The 25843-nt window shown below is 40.9% G+C and overlaps 1 protein-coding gene across 2 annotated transcripts in view; it reads left to right on the plus strand.

Moving 5' to 3' along the window:
* The window catches only part of Tgfbr2 (transforming growth factor beta receptor 2), an 82653-nt gene extending 71204 nt beyond the window's left edge, over positions 1-11449 (plus strand). For both annotated transcript variants that reach the window (XM_046436862.2, XM_046436863.2), the window contains 2 exons: positions 5601-5728; positions 8746-11449. In XM_046436862.2, the coding sequence (XP_046292818.1) occupies positions 5601-5728; positions 8746-8925 (308 nt within the window). In that variant the 3' untranslated portion in view covers positions 8926-11449. The remainder of the gene's footprint in view (positions 1-5600; positions 5729-8745) is intronic.
* Positions 11450-25843: the final 14394 nt, after the last annotated feature.

Below are 25843 nucleotides of genomic sequence, written 5' to 3' on the forward strand. Positions count from 1 at the left end.
AATAGATGACTAATTGTTGTTAACTATGGTTACAAAATCTTGACACCTCTTTTCCAAGTCCTTCTACCTAGTTTATGATGAAGCCAGGACAAAAGTAATTTCCCTTCTCAGGGCGAATAGTGCTAACATGTTTTAAAGTGCTATACTCAGTTTTACTCTCTAAGCTCTGCTTTTCTGCTTAGAGTCAGTTCCATTTTTAAAAAATATTTTTTATTATTATAGGTGATCACACTTTCTAGACTAAATCCACTCACCCCTTAAGTTGTTTGCTTTGCTGTTCTTCACAGAAAGGAGTTCAGAAATTGGGCATTTTTAGATCAAACCTGCAAAGAGGAACTCTAGAATATATTTCATTAACTCCACTGCCCACGGTGCTCTGATCTGGTACCATCTTACACAGCTCCATCTACCTCCACCACCACCGCTAACTCCCATCTACTGATCCAAACCCAGAAAGGACATTGTTTGGGTTTATTACAAGAAGTTAAGGGGAGGGCTGGTTTTTGTCATTGCTAATTATTATTATTTTATTTTATTTGTGCATGACTTGTTTAGAATTTTCAAACCACAACCATCCAGTAGATCTCATAAGGTTTCCCTTCCTGAGGTCACATGGTGGGGAATGCCTGACCAGGGCAGGGAGAGACACTTGTCACATTTGTCACAGGCATGTTTTCACTGAGGACTGTCCCAGCTGTGCTTGCTCTGACTGCGGGGAGAAGAACTTTCTGAAATGCTCTTTGGAGAGGAGAAAGCCTAAAAGCTTCCTAAAAAGGCAAAGTACTTCCATCAGAGTGACAGTAATACCACGTGCAGTTCTAAGTGTTCTTTCCGGAATCTGGTGTGCTCTTTGGACCTCTGTCTTCTCAACTGAAGCGAAGAGTACTGGAGCACGTCTCTGAAGACTTCTTCCACATTCTCTGACTTATTTGAATACCCTGCAGTGTGTTGAATAGCTTTAACATTCATTTTCCCCTGTCAAGAGGCAACTCCCATTCCTTGTAAAACATCTAAAGCTGTTCTGCTCTGAGAGTGGCCTGCAGAAAGTGCTGCTCATTTCAGATTTGCAAGATGATAAGGATACAGAAGCTGCAAGTGGATGTTTGGTGACTTTGATAGCAATGTGATGTGCTCACAGCACCCAAGCAGGGTTCATTTTTCTTGTTATCCATTTCTACTTTTGTTTTACTGAAGCCTCTCCTCCATGAATGGAAGGGGAAAGACCTGCTCATTCATTTAAAAAAAAAATAGGTTGGGAAGTGCCTATTTATGAATAAGAAGGGAAAAGATTTAAATCAAACAAAGCTACTTTTGTGAAAGAAATTAGGGGTTCAGAGTGGGAGAGAGATTTACTTTTCTCTGTAAGTCTTCAGTGATGTCATAATATTAATCAAATACATTTTTCAAAACAAAAATATTTTAAGCACTGACATAAAATCAATAAGTAGGCATAAATGATAAGATTTTTTGGAGCTAGCGACTTTGCTAGGGTGGATGGAGCATCACGGCATCCAGGGGAGACAGCTGGAGTTGCAGAGGGCTGGGCCACTGGCTTGTTGCCAGGCACTGCCTCTGCTCTATGGCCCAGGACTATTCTGAAATGGAATGTGGTACTCACCTAGCTAGCAGAGGTCCCCTGCCCTCTGTCCTTGTCTCTTAGAACCCAGGCTTCCACTCAGGTGTCCATAGCCATCCCCTGTGGTGTCCAGGCAAATCTCTGACACATCTGGTGGGGCAGTTAGAAAATTGAGGATCAGTTAGGAAATGCCCCCAAGGAGGGAATGCCTCTGATATGGGGTCTGTAAGTGGACATCCTCCAGATCCTCATGGAGGCCCTGGGAATGGCCAATGGCATTGCCTCAGTAGCCATGACGGGGTGGGGGAAATAAGCTCCTTTGCCTGATTTCCCAGAGCAGGTATCCAAGATGTTGACAGGGAGGCAGCTGTGTACACAGCTGAGTCTTCTTGGTACACACTGTGGGCATGAGAAAAAAAGTAGGGGTGGGGGTAGGCCATTCAAAATGGTTGAAATGAACAAAGAAAGATGAGTTGCAAAAATCCACAATAAGAAAAAAAAGTAAATGTGCATTAGCTGTTTTGGAAATATATATTATATAAATATGACATCTCTCATCCCCATCCCCACTTGCAACCTGAAAAACTCTTTTTATATCAAGGGATGGGAATATGCCATTTTGGGTCAAATGGTGATTGCACCAGACTTTTTGGGGGGATGGTCACCAGGGATTGAACCACTTGACCACTGAGCCACATTCCCCACCCTATTTTGCACCAGACTTTTCTATTTTATACTTAGAGGCAGAAGATTCATAGGTCCTCCCAGTATAGCTCAAGGGCACCATCCCTTCACCAGCACTTTCCTGACTACCCTTCACCCTCCTCCCTATAATATCTCCTGCAAGTCAAAGAAGGCATCCCTTTGGAATACTGGGGAATCTCACAACTTTCCAAGGGTTTAGGAGAAGTAGGAAGTAGCCTAGTTATATATCTCCTTGCTCTGGGAAAGGATAATTGCCTTTGTTTCTTCTTCCTCTAAAAATAGTCATTACTTTTTCTTTACGTAAAAAAATACGCCTAGTACTTTCTTGTCTCATTTCCCATGGAAGTCTGCTTTGGTCCACACAGAACTTATGAAATTAAAATAAATGCTGTGGTTTATATAGTGACTTTCAAGATTAGGACTTGAAGAGAAATAAACTAGCCCTGGTGTATGATCTCCACCATGGTAACTTTTTCTTTGTTCTTAAAGACTATCAGTTATGCCAGGTGTGGTGGCGCATGCCTGTAATCCCAGCAGCTTGGGAGGCTGAGGTGGGAGGATTGAAAGTTCAAAGCCAGCCTCAGCAAAAGCAAGGTGCTAAGCAACACAGCGATTCCCTGTCTCTAAATAAAATACAAAATAGAGCTGAGGATGTGGCTCAGTGCTTGAGTGCCCCTGAGTTCAATCCCTGGTACCAAAAAAAAAAAAAGACTGTGAGTTGTGAGATTGACAGCTGGGTTTGGTTCTTCCCCTGCTTGTGGTCTTGTTCTGCTCTGTCCCTTCTGAGCACAAGTCTGGGAATTGTTGATGCTTGAGGGATAAATAACTCTTTGACCTGGTTGGTGGAAGGGAAACAGCATGAAATCTTCCTAAAAAAGCAAAGGAGCTTCATCAGAGTAACATCATATGGTGTGCAATTCCAGATGCTCCTCCTGGTTCAGTACTTACAACTTCTCAAGAAAAGGTACAAAGGCTTCCACAGGATGGCTCTGCACCCATGGTCAGATGGTGCAGTTCAACTGAGATGTAGGCCTAGGGAGAAAGGAGAGACTACTTCTTGGCATTTGTGTGATATTTATTGAGGATAAGATGTTCCTGTATTTCAAAGTATTAAAAAAAAAAAGAAAAAGAAAAGAAAGAAAATATCCTGGCAGCCCTTCTATTTGGGTGAAGCTGAAGATGATAAATATGCAAGTAGGGTTCTGGGAAGTGAAAGAAAGAACATAACAAAGCAAAGCAAAAAAAAAAAAAAAAGCAAATAAATAAATTAGCTATTCCTTTGCAAAATGTCATTTTGTTATGAAGCTTCTTCAGTTCTCCACCTAGAAAGGCAAATTATTGAAAGTTTTACTCAATAATTTTACTTTAGTTAGAAGTGATTTTATTTTTTTTCCTTTTCTTTCTTGTATTTATTTGCTCATTCATTCATTCATTCATTCATTTTTAGCTAAAAGCCAAGGATCTTACTTTGTGAAAAATGCGGCATTCCCATCCAGCTCAGTCATGTTTTAGTCCAGGAGTGTCTTCTGTCTTGTAAATTGTCCTATGCTTCATGGATATGTGTATTGATCTGCTCTTTCTTTTAAATTAGTGTGTCGTTTCACGGTTGGCCTGGAGTTTATGCACTGCCACTGTGGACAGGACCTGAGATTCACTCACCCATTCACTCACTCACTAAAGTGCTCCTTGAGAGCTCTCGTTGGATGGAAGCCCCTTGCCACAGGCACTAGGAATAGATAGAAAGGGATTTTTCTCTTGATCGCTCACCGTCTGAGAGACAAATGAACAGTGATCATAGGTAAAGCTGATACATGTGGAAGTCAGGCTGAGCCCAGGACATCTAGCCAGGGAGACCTGGGGGAGGCTCCAGGAAGCTCGCGTGAGGAAGTTGACCAAAGCCGAAACCTGCAGACCCAGTGTAGGGCCATGTCATCCAGTTGTTTTCGTCACAGCATGTAATTGAAAGAACATTACCTTCTAAACTTTTGTTAATGCTGATATAATGTGTCCCTCTGTTAACCCATCAAGATAGCATTTTTTCAACCTTTTATTCATTATTCCTATCATAAAGACAATTTTTGTAGACAATTTTCCTTCATCATCCTATGCTTTTTTTTCCATGTAAGAAATACACATAATTTAAACGTCGCCATATTGAACATTTTTAGCCATTTTTAAGTACATTCACAATGTTGTGCCAGTGTACCCCTATTTCTATAAGTTTTCATCTTCCCCAACTGAAACTTCTTATCCATCAGTGTTAACTCTACCTTCCCATACTCCTCTCCTCCTTCCTGTTCCTAAATCCCTGGGCAGCCACCACTCTATTTTTTTTTTCCTTACTCATTTGCCTATTCAAATATTTTAGTCACTTTTCTGTTACTATAACAAAATACCTGGGTAATTTAGAAAGGAAAGAGATTTATTTTGGCTCTTGGTTCTGGAGATAGAGAGGTCCAAGAGTATGGCACCCTCTTACTGGCAGGGACTCTACAGAGTCCCAAGGCAGCACATGTGGCAAGAGGGGACAAACAAGAGACAGGGCCAATCTGTCTTTTATAACAGACCCACTCTTAAAATGGATTAATCCACCTATCAGTTAATCCCTGGAAGGTTTACTCTATCCATGAAGGCAGAGCTCTCCTGACTTAATCGCCTCTTAAGGTCTCACTCTTAATACCTCACAATGACAACTCAATTTCAACGTGAGCTTTGGTGGAATAATGTAACTTCCCAGAAGGGGAATCATATGACTTCTGTCCTTTTGCATTGGGCTTATTTCCTTTAGCCTCATGCCTTTAAGTTCCGTCCAGGTAGGAGCATGTATCTGAACTCCATGCCTTTGTATGGCTGGATAGCCCTCATGAAGTTCAGCAATACTTATTAAGTCTGTGTATTGTGGACCTCTAGAGGACTACAAACCATTGCAATATGTATGGTTTCCCTGCCTCCCAAGAACCAATTCCATCCCTTTGGGGTAATATCCCCCCATTGAGAATTAGATTTAAATGCATTAAAATGTAACCTGTGTGGCATTATCCGCCTGGTTCTCCATCCATTCTGTTGCCAGCCACTAGCTCTGTGTCACATGGAAGGTACTCAGCAGTCATTGGTTGTGTATTTCCCAGGATCCTTCACAACCACTCTTTTCTTCTTATTTTAATCCACTACTACTAAAAATCACTCTTAGAGTATTTACATATGTATTGCAACTCTCAATGCCTCATGCTGCCCCTACAGCCCAGCATGTCTACGTGCTCATATCCCCAGGTCACACACACAATGCTCAGTTGACCTGTGTCTGCCTCTTGCTTCACAGAAGTGAAAGATTACGAGCCTCCCTTCGGTTCTAAAGTGCGGGAGCACCCCTGTGTTGAAAGCATGAAGGACAATGTGTTGAGAGACCGAGGACGACCAGAAATCCCCAGCTTCTGGCTCAATCATCAGGTAAGGAGTGACAGCTTTGAAAAGTGAATAAGAGTCATCCAAAGGAACCTCTAACTTACTTAGAGAGAATTCTGGGATATTGGACTTAAATCAGAAGGCAGGTCCCCTTGTGTCCTATAACCCTCTTCAATTTGTTTAAAAAGACATTTCAATACAGTTGATGATCCTATTTTAAGTTGCAAGCAGCAGATATACACAGCATTCCGAGAGCTCACAAGTAAACATTTGAAGAGCATTTGTCACATTTTCCAGGCCCCCTTGGTTCTGAGTTAAAATGCTTGCTTGCAGCCTCTGCTGTTCACTCTCATGCCTTCATATCAGGAGTTTATGTCTCAATCCCTCTGGGTTCCAAGTCATTTCCTCTGGGATTCTTCAGCTCCGGAAAGAAATACTTAATGATTGCAAAACAACCAGGGTTGTCAGGCAGCTGGGCTGAGAAGGGGCTGTGGTGTGCAGGGGCCATGAGTAGGTGTTTGCAGGCTGTGCCTGAAGAGCTGGGAGAGGCTCATGTGCACACACCTGGGGAAAAGGGGCTGGCTTGTCACTGTGGATGCAGGAAGGCAAAGAAGAGGAAAATGCCAGGGAAAGAGGGGGAGGCCTGTGTGTTGGGAACATCCTAATGGCTTCTTAATTTTTCTTTTTAAGAAATAGAAGCTTGGGGCTGGCTCAGTGGTAGAGTACTTGCCTAGCATGTGTGAGGCACTGGGTTCGATCCTTAGCATTACATAAAAATAAATAAAGTTTTTAAAAAAGGTATTGTGTTCATCTACAACTAAAAAAAAAAGTATTTTTTTAAAAAATAGGTCATCTTTGTTAATTAAAAAAAAAGAAAGAAAAAAAGAAGAAATAGAAGCTAAGTGCCAGGCTTGGTGGTACACACCTGTAATCCCAACAGCTCTGGAGTCTGAGGCAGGAGGATCATGAGTTCAAAGCCAGCCTCAGCAAAAGCGAGGTGCTAAAGCAACTCAGTGAGACACTGTCTCTAAATAGAGTTGGGAATATGGCTCAGTGGTTGAGGGCCCCTGACTTCAATCCCCTGTACCACACAAAAAAAAAAAAAAGGAACTAAAAGCTAAGACTTCCCCTAGCGGACCATAGTCTGGACTTCCCAGGAGGCTTGTCAAAATTCTTTGCTTTGGGGTGCACTTGAGGGCAGTTATCAAAGAAAAAGGAGACAACAATAGGTTGTGAATGAAAGATAACTGGCCCTATGTCTGATACACCCACGAAAGGGCCCTGGTGAAGAATAAGAGAGAAAAATACCCCACCCCACCCCCAGCTCACTGACAAAACAGTTCTTTCTACCAAGCAAAACCCTTGATGACCTCCTTTGGAATGACCTCCTTTGGATGGATTCCGTCATCCATAAAGTCATCCATAAAGGCGAGGCTATGTCACAGGTTTTCCTAAGGGCAAGGCAAATTCAGATAAGAAACAGAAACAACAAATCAGGCGTAATAGGGAAGACAAATGGAGCAGGAAGCCTGGTCTGAGCCAGTCCTGGCCCAGAGTCCCAGCAGAGGACAGATGGAAATAAGTCAGAGTGTAGAGGGTCAGGAGTTTCTCTGGGGCTTCAGGAGAATTGTCTCCGACTCTAAAAATGTAAGACTGTTTGCATAAACTCTAAAGTCAGAAGGTACTGGAGTGGTATGTTCCTTTCAAACCCCGTTACCTCCTCTGTTGTACGTTTCTTATAATGAAGCCATTATTCATGATGATAAAATTCTGGAAAGAATTTGCATAATACATTTTTTCTCTTAATGAGATTTGTTGCCCTATTGATTTCAAGTTAATGCTTAATATTTAATTTAATTTACTGCCTGTAATTACAGTGTCAGAATAAAATAAATGTTACCGAGTACCAACAATAACACTCTACTCTTAACAGGGCCATCAATCAATACCGTCAATTAGGTGAATTATGCAATTAATTCAACATCAAGAACTCATGGGGTAGGGAGGGAGAGAGGGATTCCTAGGTGTGTTGGGAAAGTTGCTGGTATTGGAAAGCATATGCCGGCAATCCAAGACAGTGTGAAGGTATGTGTCCCACTCCAGCCACCTATGGGAGAGATCATCAATGGTAATATTGACCCTCTATGTGGGAGGAACTCTTTTTATTTCTGTCAGCCTGTTTAACTCCTACCTGCTTTTTTTAAAAGAAAGAACTTGAGATGGTAACAAAAACACTAGCAATACAAAATAAAAGTTAAGCCAGTGAGAGAAAACTCTCACCACATTCCTGGGCAGCATTTCCTGAGTGGATTTATTGGATCAGGGTGGTACAGTGGATCCTACGAAGTAGCTTATAGTCAAGTACCTCTGACATACAAAGACAGCGGTATCACCAGGTCCAGCCTGATATCCACAGAGGTCATCCTTGGCAGCTCTTGGAAGCTGCTACTGAGTCACAGACTTTATAAATGAAAGGAGGCTAATGTCTGTCTGTCCACCACTCTGGCCTGGGGTATTGGCCCTGTTACAATAGAAAGGTACAAATGATCCAGGTATAAAAACTATAGACAATAAAAGGCAAGGGAACTGGGTGCAGTGAGGCACACTTGTAATCACAGTGGTTCAGGAGGCTGAGGCAGGAGGAACCTGAGTTCAAAGCCTTTTTGGTTGGCAGCGAGGCGCTTAGAAATTCAGTGAGACCCTGTTTCTAAATAAAATATAAAATAAGGCTGGGGATGTGGCTCAGTGGTCGAGTGCCCCAGAGTTTAATCCTCGGTACCCATCCCACCCCATCCCCCTAAAAAAAGGCAAGGAAAGGAAGGAGAGAGGGAGCAATGAACCGGTAGAGCACAGGGAAGGTGGTGGGGCGTGCAGAGAACTTGCACCATGTCATACTATAATGGCAGATACATGTCATTACAAATTTGCCAAAACCCACAAGACATACAACATCAAGAGTCAGCCTCAATCTGAACTCAGAACCTGGTAAATGATGTATCACTGCTAGTTCCACAGACCCTACCCACTGATGGTCCTCTTTGACACTTTCCCTCCCACTCTAGGGCATCCAGATGGTGTGCGAGACGCTGACTGAGTGCTGGGACCACGACCCCGAGGCCCGGCTCACGGCCCAGTGTGTGGCCGAGCGCTTCAGTGAGCTGGAGCACCTGGACAGACTCTCCGGGAGGAGCTGCTCTGAGGAGAAGATTCCAGAAGACGGCTCACTGAACACTACCAAATAGCTCTACTGGAGCAGGGCAGGCTGGGCCAAGTCCAAAGAGGCTGCCCCTCTCACCAAAGAACAGAGGCAGCAGGAAGCTGCCCCTGGACGGATGCTTCCCAGAAAACCCTCCCTATGAGCTGTGGATGAGCAGAAAAGCAGCGGCGTCAGGGAGTGGGTGACAGAGAGCATTCTATGCCTTTGACGTTGTCATAGGATAAGCTGTGTTAGCACTTCCTCAGGAAATGAGATTGATTTTTACAATAGCCAATAACATTTGCACTTTATTAATGCCTGTATATAAATATGGAATAGCTATGAGATATATATATATATATATATATATATATATATATATATCTCCATATATGTCTATATCTATATCTATAGCCATACTCTGAAAAGAGACGAGGAAAAAGATCAAATATTCCCAGGAAACTGGTTTTATTGTAGAGCTCCAGAACCGAGCAGAGAAGGAAGGATCCATGACAGCATTGGCACTTGACAATCACACAGGCGATGGTTCTCTGACTCTCCACTTGGGGAGCTTTGCATTAGGAGAGAGGACCCGTGTCTCCGAGCCTGCTTTGGCCACATTGCACTTGCTTTTGCAATAAATATTCCCCACATGAGAGTTCTCTTCTGGTCCTGGAGCTGAGTATACACTTGCACTGTGTTTGGGGATCAGTGTTCCTGGGGATCCTGTGTGCCGATTTTCTCCTGGACTTTTTGATTGGCAGCCAAAACCTGCAACTGATTTTGAACCTCCTTCTTCACAACCTAATATTATAGGGGTCAGATACTCAGACCCCTATAATACTTTAAAGGTTATCCCCATCTTTCACAGGCTGCAGAAAACAAGAACAAATTTCTTCCCACCCAGGATATTGCCACACCGCCTACTAAAAAGGTATTTCTTCTTTGTTAATCTTCCCCCTACACTTGGGCTACTCTTGTCCATTCCCAAATTTCATCCTTTCCTTAAAGCAAAACAAAAACAATACCCCCAACTCTAGGGCTTTTTTTTTTTTTTGGCACACTGGGCTTGAGTCCCCGGCTTCTATGCAAACACCAATAGGTTTCATTTTTCTTGGCTCCCGAATGCTCTAGCACATTCTGGTCTAGAAAGGATTTCAACTCCCCAACACTGTTGCCGTCAGGATGGTGTCCTCAGGCACTCTGAACATACGTTTCATTTGGCCAACAGAGCATTTTGAAAAGTTGAGCCACTTTTTTAAAATATTTGGAGATTTTGCAGAAAAATTTGGATCCCAGGTAAGGAGAGCAGATGGTTTCCAGTTTTCTCCAGTCCTCATCATTTACAGAAAGAAGGTGTGGACTCACTTAAAAAGCTGCTTCTCTTCTCACTGTAAACATTTGTGCTTTCCACTGTTCCACTTCCCACACATGCACCCTAGTTATCAAACCTGCCCCTAATTAAGATCCCTTATAAGGAGTATGCATTCAAGCTGTCCTTCTGTCCCTACATAACAGGGTTTTGACTGTCTTTTCTGGTGTTAAGATTTGAAGCTTTTACTGGACTAAAGGGGGTCTCCTTTATGTGGTCCTGGTTAACAGAAGTCTTTTTTTTGCTTCTGTGTTAAAAGTTTTTTTTTTTTTTTCCTTCTGCATTAAGGAGGGAAACTCCTTACTCCAGGAAATTTTCTCGTGATAACTGCTCTCTGCATCACACCAGCCTTCAACCCTTTGCAGAAATTATTCTTGAGGACTTGAATGTGGGATCTAAGAATCCCATTTGCAGTTAGGAAAAGCTGGGTCCGCGTGGACCTGAGCAAAGAATGAGCTTTAATACTCCATAGGAAACTTGTTAATCCACAAACAAGTGTTAATGCTGCAAGTAACAATCTCTTTTTTAAAACATGTTTTTGAAGCTACTTATTTTCAGCCAAATAGGAATATTAGAGAGGAACTGAGAGCAAATGAGTTCTGTTTGGATTGTGGAAGCCCTTATCTCATTGAGGTTTTAGGGTACACGCTGAATTGGGGATGTACTTTCTAGGCACCCTGTTCCATGTGGGTGGGCTCAGTTAAGGACAACCTGGCTGCAATATCATGGAGGCACCCAGAAATTCCACTTGCACCTTAGGTCTTGCCGATGCCATCCCAATCGTTGTTGCTCATTGACCTCTAGTGGTGAATTTCTAGAATACTGGTCCATCCGTGGGATATGCCAAGATTTAAGAGTGTTACCACATCCATATCATCAGCATCATAAACTGGAATGTAGTATCAGATGATACTGTGGCTTGTTTTGTTTATTTTTCTTATACCAGAAAAAAGACCAAGGAATAACATTCTGTAGTTCCTAAACATACTGACATTCATTCACTACTATACTTAAAGGGAAAAGTTTTATTCTTCTATGGAACACTTCAGCTGTACTCATGTATTAAAATAGGAATGTGAATGCTAGATACTCTTTTATATCAAAAATCTCAAGCACTTATTTTCATTCTATGCATTGTTTGTCTTTTATATAAATAAAATGTTTATTAGAGTTGAATAAAGCCAAAATACTCAGGTGAGCATCCTGCCTCCTGTTTCTCTTCCTGGTAGTGAAACCTATTTGGCTCATTGGATTATTTTGTGATTTATAAAGAAAGCGTCACCAGAAAAGTCCTCTCCAACTTTTCCATATTTATTGCCTTCTTCAACGGTCCATCTCAGTTTTCTTTAAATAAATAAATAAAACAGTCACAGAAACTCACTAATACTAGATGAAGCAGCTGCTATTGGCCTGCTCCTTATCCTTGTGTCCTGGCCAGTGTCACTCTACATGCCCACAGGACCTGTGTTCTCCTCCCAGATTTGCCTTTATCCACAGCTTCCTAGAGTTTGTGCCTGCCTCTGTTTTCTCCATCCTGCCCACCAGCAGGCCATTGTCTGTCTTCTTGACAGCTGTCATGAGATGAGCTTTCTCCCCTATGCTTTCTTCCCAGATGCTGCATCTCATGTGTTTTGACTTCTCTGAATGGCAAGAAGAATGTGCCTTAGGAAGTTGACTCCAGGTTATTGTCTGACCAAGTGGATGAGATTTTTCTGCCTGAACTTCAAATTGTCTGTCTTACAATACGAGTGTTTTTGTTTTTTTGTTTGTTTGTTTTTTGGTTTTTTTGTCGCTGCTTCTGAGTTATCGACTGGACTCTTCATAACCAATGCAGCAGTGCTTACACCAGGGTTTCTCACCCATTGTACTGCTGATATTTGGGCTAGAATAAGCCTTTGTTGGGGAGAGGGAGGTTGTCTTGTGCATTGTAGGGAGATTGGCAGCATCCCTGGTCTCTACCCACTAGACTCCAGTAACGTTTACCCCATAGCTCCAGGCACCAAAAATGTTTGCAGACATTGCCAAGCATCCCTAGAAAACAAATCCCTTTTAGCCAAGAATCACTGAGCTAGATGATGTGATCCTACTGTGGGTGTTAGTTATAGCCTTGTTTTAGCTAGTAGCAACTTAATGGTTACTAGTTTTAGTGGTTACTTGCTCTTCCATTTACTAACTGTGCAATCCAGTCAAATTGCATAATCTCTCGGTGCCTCAGTTTATCATGTTTAAATTGGATTTTATAAGCCTTATTATATACACAATGTGCCCTTGTGATAAGGAATGTATGCAAGACTTTAGAGTTGCATCTTAAATCTGGAAAGCCTTCAATACATTTTGGGCAATACTAAGCTGGTTTAGGAAATACCAAGTGCTCCTCTTGCAAAGAGGCAGATTTTGAGATAAATCTTAGCATCAACAACATAGGAAAATAGACACATTTTACATGCTATCGGATAGGAATGAGAGAGAGTGCTTATTCACTAAGTATTTACCAAGGTGTTAGATTTAGTCCTCCACTAACTGAGTGAGATGGTGCTATGACCCATTTTGCAGTTGAGAAATTACATTATCAGAGAACTCAGGCAAGGAGCTCAGGGTCTCCCAAAGTAGAATCAGGATGCAAAGCTAAGTTGCCCCGGAACTGGAATTTGTAACAGCTGAGATACTTGGTTCTTTTAAGGAACTGGCCTGTCCAGCAGGATAAAACCTCACTCCATGAGGAAATGCCCCACTCCTCCATGGACACACATGATTGACATTCTTACCTCCCTCCCCTATGGCTCTGTTTGTTCCGTGAGAGCCTGGGAGGGGCTTGTTCATCTCTATGGCTCAGTTTTCTCTCCACTTACCTGATAAGAATTGTTTAAGCGCTCGCTGGAAGAATAATTGGGAGAGAGTGAGGCAAGGGGTGCAGACTGTGTTTCTTAATGTGCGAAATGTATACTGGTATCTGAGATGATTTCAGAATGTGCCAGACTTTAAAAACATTATTTTAGTTCGTCTGTTTTGATTTTAAAATGTATTAGAAAAACCTATTAACACATTAAGCCTGGGCTTTCACAACTATTATTGCTTAAAATGTGATCAAGTGAAAAAATTGAATTGATTTTTTAAAATAGACTAAGTAGATAATGGTACATATTTGTGGCAATTATAGGAGATGTGACTATGAATGATTGCAGTCAGAGAGATCCACCAAGGGAAGCACGTTCATATCAACTGCTAACATTTTACTGGGCACTTGGTAAGCACCATGCATTATTCTCTGCTTGGCTTTCTTTATCTGCATTAATCTTCATGAATAACCTTTGTAAGTAGTCTTACTTCCATTTTATAGATGAGGAAACTGAGGCAGAGAGCAAGGTCTTGCTAACAGTCCTGTAGCTGGTAATTACTAGCATCAGAATTTGAACTGAAGCAGTTGGACTCCAGAGCTCACATTTCTATCCCAAACACCAGACAAAGCTGGAATGAGAGACAACAATATGCAGTCTCTGAGGGACTTGAGGGTCTGGTTCAATAGTTCAAAATATGGAGGAGGGAGAGGCTGTTAGTACTGAAGAAGTGGGTTTGGTCATCAGGAGCCCAGGGGAAGAAAGTCATTCCTCAAACCAAACACACAAGGACTCTGGGCTCAAGCCCAAGAGCTTCAGCCAAAACAGGAGCCAAGGTCCTCTGACACCCTTGCAGGCTCTGTGCTGCTGGGGTTATTTCAGTTCTTGCTACTGCAAGGTCAGGAGCATTCCCAGCTGGCAGTATGCCACCAAGTGCCCTCAGCAGGGACCTAGTCCCTTGCACCATTCAACATCTTTTGAATGCAAGGTTCTCTTTGTGCCCAAGAGTTCCCATTTTGTGGTGACTGTTTTTGTTTTAAGCTTTCTATGCAAATGACATGCTAATGGTCCAGTCCTGAGGGAAATCCCTTCCCAAGGTGACAGACAGGGAGTTTTCATTTCAACAGTGTGCCTATCCTTTTCTGCTGAAGCCACCACAGTTGGCATCTGCTCATTTTGTTCATTTTCCTCCTGAAATAGGCTGCCTATCATTGCTTATCACATTTCTAATTAGTTTCTTTTTTTACTTGAATAATTATAGCTCCACACTCCATGGGTTTGGGGCCATGCCTTTCAGGCCTACTTTGCAAACTATGCTGATAAAGATAAGGCTGTGAACTTGCCCACATAACATGGCCTGCCAATCAGTCTCACAGTGTAATTTAATTCTAATATACCTCCTGATCTTTGGTGCATTTAAAAATAATTTGTTAATAGTCTTCCTATTCTAATTTAGCTAAAATTGCACACACTGAAATGCTTGCTCTTTTGCATGCTCTCTCTCTCTTTCTTTCTCTCTCTCTCTCTACACACACACACACACACACACACAAAATGATCCTTAAAAATCATTTCTGTATGGCACCTATGCAGCACAGTGCTTCTGAAATTGTCTCCAAGTTCTTCCCTTAACCTGTTCCCATAATGGAAAACCACAGAACACAACAACTGTAGCCCTGGAATCTTAGGGTCATCAAAATATTCATAATGAAGTCTAAATATTGATAACAAAGTGAATAAAATAGAAACTCCTGGAGCTCGATGCCATTAGTTCAGATCCCAGTTCTGCCGTTTATTGTGTAACTTTGGGCAAATCTCCCAACTATTTCCATTTCTTGGTTCCTTAATGTATACAATGCTGACCATGATAGGCCCTACCTAGAGATGTTGTGAGAACTAAACAAGATGCCCTTTTAAAAGTGGTTAGAACAAAAGCATTAGTTATTATTATTATTATTATTATTATTATTATTATTATTATTATTATTACATTCCTTAAAATGAAGTTGTGCTGATGGAATATTTGAAGGATGTATTTTTCCCCAAATCTTGGAGTTAAATCAACTTCTTTGAGGGGGCTATTTAATGCAGGTAAGTAGCATGGCTGAGAGGTAAACAAGGGGCCTGTGAGACAGGAAGCCTTAGCTATTAGTCTGGCTCCACCGCCCTGCTCAACAGAGGTTTGGCCCATCTGAAAAATCATCCCTGCCCTACCTACATAGAAAGCTGGAGAAAATGAAATGAAAGAAGAAATAAAAGACATGGGAAAAGTACCCAAATATCCTTAATGCGAGGTATAAACTCTCTAGGAACATTAGACCTTTATTCATTAGTAACATTAGTGGAATTTTCAAATATAACATTTATGTATGGCATCGATTTATACATATGCAAATTATTCTAAGCTCTATAAAGGAGGTATTATTTTCTTTTACAGTTAAGGAAATTGAGATAAGTATCTTATTCAAGTTCACTACTCCTCTGAACTATTTTTCTCTGTATTTTTTTTTCCTTCATCTGACATTCATAAGTGGAATACAACATGGTACATTATCCAATATCTGCTGGCATCTTAAAAACAAGAAATACATGCAACTCAGCATCATATCCCAGCACCTAGCACTGAGTGGAGCATACAGTAGTCTTCTAATAAATGTGAAGAAAGAAATGGAGGCTCTTGGCCTTAGAAGTCTGATCCACTTGAGGAGACAGACATACAAACTGCATGTCATCAGGATGTCCTCATCAGCAATGTCTTTTGGAATAAAACAACCTATAGCTAAAACTTCCTGGATTTTGCAAAGAAACTCTGAGCATGAGCCTGATTATTGTCCTGCATCTGCCCTTGTGGCACTAGCCATGGTCTTGTTCCTTGGTATCTTAAAACTCTCAATGAGCTTGTATTAGTTTCCTAGGGCTAATGTCACAAACCACCACAATCTACAAACCACCACGATCTTGGCAGCTTAAACCAATATAAATTATTATTTGAGAGACTAGAAGCCTGAAAACAAGGTGAATGCAGATCCACATGGCCTCTGAAAGCACTAAGGGAGAATCTAGACCAGGCAGTCTCAGTCTGGCTTTGCTTAGCTTCTATGGGCTCCAGGTGTCTCTCAGCATTTCTTGGCTTGTAGGCACATCACTCCAATCTCTGCCTCCCTCCTCAAATCACTTCATCCTTTTCTCTGTGCGTTTCTCATGAGGATATTTGTGATTTGATTTAGGTCTCACCTGGATAATCCAGATCATCTCATCTCAAAATCCATAACTTTGTTACATTACTAAAGATCCTTTTTCCAAAGAGGATCACTCACAGGTTCCAGGGATTGGGACATGGACATATCTCCTTGGGGACACCATTCAACTACTACAGAGCTTTAACCAATTCCCCTGGTATGAATTCTTCTGAAGTGAAAAATCGCAAGTTTATAACTCTCAATCATGCAAAGACTTTTCAAAAATGATTCTGACAGCTCCACAAATCTCATTTGGTTCCATTTTCTATCTTAATGAAATAATGGAGATGTTTACACTGTATAGTAATTAAAATATCATGTAAGGATTACTCTTTCTTTCACTGATTTCGTATACTTTTTTACACAGCTATCATTTTTGCAGCAGTTATAATTTTTTCTCTCCAGGACCATAAGAATGAGATGAAGTTGGCAATTCTCTTCCCACTCATTGTACTGTCTCTGGATGCCACTCCGTGCTCAATAGCCCTGATACAAAGCAGGGAGCAAACCATGCTACTCAAACCTGAATTCTAGCTCAAATCCTCTTACTAAGTCTCTCAGCTCCATGGCCTTGGATATTCTAGTTATTTTACCATAAGACTTATTGGCTCAAAGGAGCATTTTTATTTTGTTCAAAATTTTATTTTGTTCAAAACCCCAAATTTTATTTTGTTCAAAACCCAAATGCAAAGGAAGGAAGCATAGTCTCCTGCCACTTAATGGGAAAAGGATCAAAGTATCGGGAGGCAATGTTTTAAAATCACCACAGACAATTTACACCACATAAGTCTCAGTCTCTCATATGTAAAATGGGACAAAATTATCTTCAAGTCTCCTGTGGAGCTTAAAGCGTATAAGGCTACTTTCCTTCATTTATCTTAATTCATGTGCCATGTTAGTTAGCTTTGTGTTGCTGTAACAAAATACCTGAAGAAACAGCCTAGAGGAGGAAAGGTTGATTTTGGCCCAGGGCTTCAGATTGTTTTAATACACACTCAGCTGGCTCCTTTGCTATGAGCCTGTGGTAAGGCAGAACATCATGGCAGAAGAAGTTGGTGAAGGAAAGCTGCTTACCTCAGGGCAGTCAGGGAGGAAAAGAGAAGAAAGAGCTGAGGTCAAGACATAGTCCCTGAGTTCATGCTCCCAGGGACCTGGTTCTTCTAACTACCTCCCACTCCTACAGTTTCCACCACCTTCCAATAATGCCATCGGATTATGACTCCATAAGGGATTAATCCATTGATGAACTTAGATATTTCATGATCCAATCACACCCCAAAAGTCTCACTTCTGAAAATTACTGCCCTGGGGACCAAACCTTCGACCCATGAACTTTTGGATACACTTAGATACAAACCGAAAGCCATGCTAACTTCTTTTATACTATAACATAACCATATTACATAAAATTAGAGGGGAAAATGGTTCAGTTTCAATAGTCTTTCACTTCTTTATGTGTATATTACGAGTTGTTTTGCATAGTTGAATTGTGGGTGTGGTATTTATGTGTTTTAATGTGTGAATGTGGTAAACCCCCCAGCACACCATTTTTGAAATCTTTTTTCTCAAAGTTAAATAAGCTAGAAAGACATTCTGAAATTTTATTTTTAAGAGCCATTAGTTACCATTCCAACTAAACATACTGTGTGGCAGTAAAATTTAATATTCTAATTAATTTGCAGTGGTGATTGACCTTAAATTACAAACTCAGGTATGCAAGGAGTGTCACATCTTAATTTTTTCCATAAATTTATTAAATTTTGATTCTGAACTCCTAACCTCCTGGATTGGCGAGAAATCTAGCCCTTGATTCTTAGCATGACACTTCCCTCAAACACCTGAGGCTTTGCTCTGGTTTCATGTCTCATGCAGTAAGAAAAAGGCAAGAGATTAGGCAGTTATTGGTGAAACCTGATTCATCCTGAGACATTCATTACCATCCCTGCTGGGCTTGTTAGGTTTTCCTGCCCCCTGGGTTCTTGCCTTGCTGGGGCCTTGGAATTATTCTGGGGAAGTGTCACAAGTCTAAACCTGCTCTGTGGTGGGCCACAGTTCCCTTGGTAGCCAGCACGTGGTCTGGGTCCTGCCAGGGAGCATCAGTTAGACACTCTCAGCTCAGAGACCACCACCATGGTAACTCCTTCAGGTCCTGGGGATTCTCTCTCTTCGCCTTTCCTGTTGTCCTGGCTGGCTCTACTCCTGCTCTTTTCCCAATAAGTGTTGGTAGCCTTTCAATTTGGAACTTGAATCACCAAATAGTAGTTCACTTAATCTTTAAACCTTTCCTAGAAGGACATATTTGTATCTCATCTTTCTTGTGCTTCAAAGGAAGGCAAGATGAATCAAATGATTGTTTTTCCATAATAAGAGTGAATGCTCACTTTCTGCTACAAAGGAACACAGGAAGCTTATTGATATGCATTGCATATCCCCCAGAATAACAAAGGGACTCCCACTTCCCTCTGATAGTTTGTTTGGGTCTGTGTTTGACTACTTCCTAAATCTCCTGGGTCAGATGGGAGAATAGCCTCTTCCACAACTGAAGACACTGAAGAAATGCCAAAAAGAGAACAAAATGGTGGGCTCAGAGTTTATTGTTGGGATTATACAAATCCATGATCCCTTATGTTCTATATCACATCCAAAAACTGAGAAAAAATCTAAATAAATTTTCTAGCTCATTGGCCTTCTAAACCTGACCCAAACTGGTGTGAAGCAGCTACTTATAGTCTTAATTTACCCCAGGATGATTTTCAGGGTAAGCTTGTTAAACTGAAAAACCGTTTTACATTTCAAAACCTTGAGCTTTGAATGTCAAGTGACAATCTGGGGCCCAATGGGGGTGGGGGTGGGGCTCTACATAGGCAGAGGACTGGAAACATCAGAATAGGCAAGGCTCCTGTTTCCCATGACCAAATCTAGTTAAAATTTTCTAGTTAAGGAATTATGATGAACATCAGATGTCCACGAGTTCAGTGATCAATATGCTACACACCTAGAGGAAGCATGCAGATTGAAGCTAATTCATAATTCAGAGATTACCCACTCCTCATCAGAGTAGTACCTTATACTGTCAGCCCAAGGACATATCAGGGATGCAAAGTCAGCAATTAGGACACCTAGAATCCATTCAACTGAGCATCATATGTCTCGTGTGCTAAGGAGTTACATCAGTAGTCTTGTTCATGTTGGAACTGAGAAAATGACACTCCAGAGTTTGGCATTAGGACATGCTGAGCTGAAGAAACATTCTCAGAACCAGCGTTTCTTTGACTTTACGTCAACCAAACATCACACCTAGAGTCCAGAGGAATAGTCTCCCAAGCCATTGTCTGTTCTCTGGACTTCTTTTCTCCCCTAGAAATCATTTACTACCCGTAATGGTTAATCTGAATTGCCAACTTGATTGGATTAAGATATGCCAAGGATTATGGGTGTATCAATGAGAGTGTGTCTAGGAATGATTGGCATGTGGGATAGCCAACTGAAATGGAGTCCCTCCCTAAGTGTGGGCAACACTGATCAATAGGATGATGGCTTGGATGAACTAAAAGTTAGAAGAACAAGGAAGCTGCAGCAGATGCAAGTTCAGTTCTTCTTGAAATTTAACTCTCAGACTCGGAAGGTTAAAGTGAGCGCTCTGCTTGGAAAAGAATGGGATCCTGCAAATTGGGATGGTGATGTATGGGAGGGGCCTAGTGGGGCTGGGGTCATTGAACTCTCATAATCTAATGAGTTTATTTTGCTAGAAGTTGTTGAATTCCCACCCTTAACCACTACTAAGACATCCCAACCCCTACCCTCTGTTGCTTTGGCTTCTCTACCCTTCCTGGAGGGAACTAATCCTGCTTTGCTTATGGAAACAGTAAAAACTTTTGGTGATTCAGTTGCTCAGCATGAAGATGTTGATTCTCCTCAGGACCCACCCTCACCACACACTTTCGCTTCCAGGCCTATAACTAAATCCAAATCTAAGCAGGTCCCTAGAGGTTGAGGTCTAGAGAGTGGCCCATGAGGACATACTCTGAAGGAACTTCTTGAGTTTTCTAATTCATACAAACAGAGGTCTTGGGAACATGTGTGGGAATGGATTTTTAAGGGTGTGGGATAATGGTGGAAAGAACATAAACTTATCAGGTTGAACTTATCGATATTGACACATTAAGCAGAGATTCTAGATTTAATGTAATAGCTCGCGGTGTTAAAAAGGGTACGAATTATTTGGCTGAAGTATGGGTTTAATGATGGTCTACTATAAATGAGCCGGAAATGCCTAACCTCCCTTAGTTTACTGTTGATGAGAGAATTCAGAGTCTCAGAGAGTTTGGAATGCCAGAGTGGATCTGTCATGTACAACCTTCTCCTCTATACTTGGCTGGTCCAGAAGATGTGCCTTCACCAAAACTATAAGAAACACATATGTGAGGGAACACCAGCATCCTTGAAGATCTCTGTTGTTGCTCTTCTTTGCATGCCAGACCTTACTGTGGGAGCTCTGGTCTATCAATTGGAAGACTTAAATACAGTGGGCATGATTGGATCTCAGGCAGGAACAGGCCAAGTGGCAGCCCTCGATCACCAAAAACAGGATGGTCATAGTTATCATAATGGACAGCAAAAGGGAAGAAATTGACATAATGTCCTGACTCATGTAGATCTCTGGTATTGGCTAATTAGTCATGGTGTCTTAGAAGCCAAATAGTTGAGAAACACACCAAATTCTTACTTGACTTATACAAGCAGAAAAATTGCAGGGCAAATGTACAGAAATATGCCCTTGATCATAGCAGCAAAGAATCACCACCCCTCAACCACTTTCCAAATTTGAGTCAATTTACAGACCTCTAACCTTTTGAATAAAGGGGAGGCCAGGTCCCCTTGAGGAAGGACTCTAGAACACTACCAAAAATCTTTACTGTTAATCTTTTTCCCATCCTTCCCTAAAGCTACCTAAGGCCTTTTCCCAGATAGCTGTGCATTAGGGAAAAGGCAATGATCAGAACTTTGGGGGACTACTAGACACAGGCTCTGAATTGACATTGATTCTGGGAGACCCAAAACATCAATGTGGCCCTCTAGTAAAAGTAGGAGCTTATGGAGGTCAGGTGATCGATGGAGTTTCGGCCAAGGTCTGACTCACAGTGGGTCCAGTGGGCCCCTGAACTCATCCTGTGGTTATTTCTCCAGTCCTGGAATATATAATCAGGGTAGACATACTTAGCACTTGGCAAAACTCCTGTTGGATCCTGTTTGCATAAAGATGGAGAGAATATTTATAATATTTCTAGCCTATACACATATCCAGAACACCAATAATTTCATCAATGAATACATATTTGCACATCTATTATGATCATTACCAAAACCTCTGCTTATTGACATAGTAAAGGTAGGTGAAATGCTTGTAGTAACAATTTTTGAACTGGAACAGAACTGGATTTGTTGGAGTGCCACATCACTGTGGCTTCTATGGACTCTGCTAGTCCTGATGATGCCAGTATGGCTCTGTTGTTGGCACCAATGGTGCCAACTGAAAAGCTGTTCTTGTGGCTTTGTTTCATGAGACAGGTACTGTTAACAACACAGATATTGTGTTAGGAAATTAAATCATTCACATAACAGTATTATATTAAGAAATTAAGCCCTTCCAATGTTATACATCCTCACAAATAGATACTAAGTGTGATTTCTTAAAGTTTTAATACTGAGTTTTTAAATTTAACATTGAATATTTGAAATTTGAGCAGGCGATAACAGAGGTGACTAAGTAAATGCAGTCAGTTTACACCAAGAAAATTAAATGACAACTAAAAGACAATGGTAAGGCACAGAACATGCTACCCCAAAATATTGGCATTCCAGAGAACAACAGAAGCAGGAAGGCCACTCTCACCCGCCCCTCACCCTTCTGACTCTATCCCCTTATGAACACTCCCATTGCATTTTTATTTAGGAAATAATTGACTTTCCAAAGATCCAATTGTTATAGCCTATTTTGTATTGTTAACAATACCAGTATTACACAAGACCAGGGACTGGGTGATTTAAAAAGGAAAAAAAAATTATTTCCCACAGTTGTGGAGGCTGGGAAACATGGCCAAGGGACTAGTATCTGGTGGGGCAGAGCTGCCATCATACTGTGACATTGCAAGTGAAAATCATCAGCTGGGAGGAAGTGAGGGTGACAGGACAGAGGCTGGATGCCTGCTTTTATAAGGAACCTACTCTGAAGATCACAAACCCACTTCCATGCTAATGGCAAGTCCTCAAAGCCCGATCACTCCTTTGAGGTCCACCTCCCAACCCCACATTGGGGATCGAGTTTCTAATATGTGAACTTTGGGGGACACATTCAAATGATAACACCAATAAATATCCAATTCTATTTTCTTAACGATTTTCTATGGCCTTGTTTTCAAATAATCAGTAATTTATTCATTCAAGAATTTATTAAGTTGTATGCTATGGGCTTGACTGAAGATTATTTAGGTTTTCTAATTGCTAACCAATGACTGCAAAAATGATGGGGCGAAACATTGAAGGACAAACAGGATATTTTCACAGCCTTAAATTTCTCTCCCCAAATGTTTATTAGTTACTGCTGGTGATTTTACCAGATGTCTACAAAGTCTTTGAGACTCTTCCCTCTAGGAAATGGAGCTTAATTCTCCTCCACTGGGATTTGGCTTGGGTTTAGTAACTCAGTTCTAAGGAATAGCATGTGAAAAGGAGAAAAAGTGAAAACAATACCTTCACTGTGGAGAAACAAACCAGGCACCATCTTTACCAAGTAATCAGGTTAGCATCACCATTAATAAAACTGGACACAGGTCAGATGTCTTAGTCTGTGGTTAATTTTGTCCTACTACCAAAGCAAGGACTTTCTGTGTCTGCTACCCAATGTCCTGTGAATCATGTGTTTTTTTTTTCCAGTACAGCTGGAAAAAGGACACAATATTCCAGGTCATGTGTGAACAATGGATGCTGTCTTTTAGTTTGTGTGAGGAGTTATTAGTCTAGCCACAGGCAATTTCCTTTAGTCATATGTCCTGAGTCCTCTATGTACCTGGTCTCTGCAGCTCTCTAATATGTCTCCTTACCTCAGGGAGTCTGCTGAGCTCCTCTTGGGTTCACATCCCTGAGTCACCCCCTAAAACTCACTCTTTAAATAAAGTGCTACAATAATGTCTTCAGCTTATGGGTTTCCTGATTCTCAGGGATCACTGCCTTTCATTGCCTAATGTCCAACATCTTGAAAACTCTTGTATTCTTTCCAGTTGTTTAGCTGTTTTGTGCAGGACAGTTGATGTGGTTCCTGTTGAAATAGATAAATTCCTGATGGAATAGTCCGTCTATTCCATCTTGGATGAAATCAGAAGACCATATTTGTTACTTCTTTCTATCTTTTACATCTATCACCTAATCTTTTGGTCTCTGTGTTCATTTATTTTGCACAAGACAATTTCTCAAGTTAATTTCTGCTTAATTTATTTTAAATATCCAAGTATTTTGTATTTAATTTTTTATGATCAAAATACCGAAGCATCATTGCATTTAGACATTTATTATCAAAATACCAAAGCATCCAAGCAACAATATGTGTTGTTTCCAGTGCAGGGCTGAACTGTGAAAGCATAATGAGGATGTGCAGAATATGCAGATAAGTTAATGAATCAATAACGTTTCCTTTACAGAGCTGTTGTAAAAATTAATCAAATAATATTTGGGTAAGTGTCTAGCACTAGAATGTGTTTAAAAATATTTTATTTCTATTTCCAAATGTTACTGATTTCTCTCCTTTTATTAACTGATTCTCTGAGGTCAAATTATTAATCTTTTCCTTCTAATATGCTGCTTTTCACTCCCTTCCAGGTCCTTTGGATCTGGATTCAAAGTTCCTAAGGAACCCGTAGGTGCTTGAACTGGTCGAGTGTGAGGCTCCACTCCACTCTTTTTTTTTTTTAATTGCAAAATGCTGTTCACACAAGCTCAGGAATGAATCTGATACACAACCCTGGCAGAATCTAAAATGTGCTTGAATCCTGTGATATAGAATAACTGTTGCTGAGTATTTTTCCCCTCATTTTCATTATTTCAGGGCTATTCTGATGGATAAGAGGTAGAAGGATTTCAGGGACAATTACACTTCAAATTAAGGAAGATTATCAGCAAAATCAAGTTCTCAATAGAATCCCAAGTTATCCACACATACAGCTACTGTGTTTAATTCAGCACACTTTTCAATGAACATTCATCGGAACTATCTTATTTTTATTATTTTGACAATGAAAACTAGAAGGAATTCATTTATGTAGGAACAGACCCAAGACTTTAAGACATCCAGCTATCAATCAGGCAGGCGATATTGCAAAATGCTGAGCTCGCATGAAATCTCAGGTCAGCAGCAGCAGCACAAATGCCAATCATTGGTTTCTAATTACCAGGCACTTTCTAGAAGACAGTAGCTGGCACTGCTGCTGGTGACCCAGTTTTTCTTCAGTCTTCATATGAATGGTAATGCATAGTTGTTGGCTTGTTTTAGTTTTTTGAATTATATTATATCTCTTGTATTGCTCATACAAATTCTTTCCTCCACCTGCTTGCTAAATTAGAACCTCTCCAGTGTTTTTTTGGTGATGACAACTGTTTCTCCATTTACCAAGAATCGAAGATTTGCATGTATCTTCTCCAAATGCCCTTACTCATAAGAGTCCACCCTGAACGTGTCCTTCAGAATAGGATAATCCATACACATCACATGTATTAAACTGCTGTCCTTGAAGGTATAACTTAAACATCAACTAGTGTTCAGATCCATTACCTTGGGACCAATTCAATCTCACTTAGAAATATAATTGTTAGGCACGAGTAACTCTCTCTTATGCCAACTGGATTTGATTGTTTAGATTTAGCCTCTATAGCATTCAATCTATTCTTTTCTCGAGATATAAACATAGTGGTGTTGCTGGATCACTGCTTTCCAGTTCAAGTTTTCTAGTGCCTTTCTGATTTCCTCTGTTGAACATATTGATAAGTCAGCCCCCACCCCATGATCCCCATACCTTAAAACCTATAGTCCAGTCCCCAATATATAGCTATATACACAATATAGGTTAAGAGTAGGATTTTTGTCAATATCTATTGTGGTCACATTTTTTTATGATGAGACTAATACAGCTAGGGGGTGCTATGCTGTAGCATAAACATGCAGTATTAGTCACATGAGTGTTATTCCAGTGGTTTAGCTAAGGATGAGAACAGGCCCACCTGCCACATAATCAGTTTAAGTGTAATCTCCAGGATTGGTTCTTCAATGTTGGTTGTTTACATTAGAAGATGCAAGAATTTCCACTGCGACTTTATTATATGGATACAACTACATATGGACATCCTAAGCTTGCAGAGTGAAGAATTAAGGAAAAAAAAAACAACCTAACACACACACACACACACACACTCACATTTGTACACCAAATTAGTAAATTATCTGGAAGACCAGCAAGCCCCTAAAATGTGAAA

Source organism: Marmota monax, unplaced genomic scaffold (assembly GCF_021218885.2).
Source record: "Marmota monax isolate L192 unplaced genomic scaffold, Marmota_monax_Labrador192_F-V1.1 WCK01_AAM20220418_F8-fsc00021, whole genome shotgun sequence".
NCBI classification, from domain to species: domain Eukaryota; kingdom Metazoa; phylum Chordata; class Mammalia; order Rodentia; family Sciuridae; genus Marmota; species Marmota monax.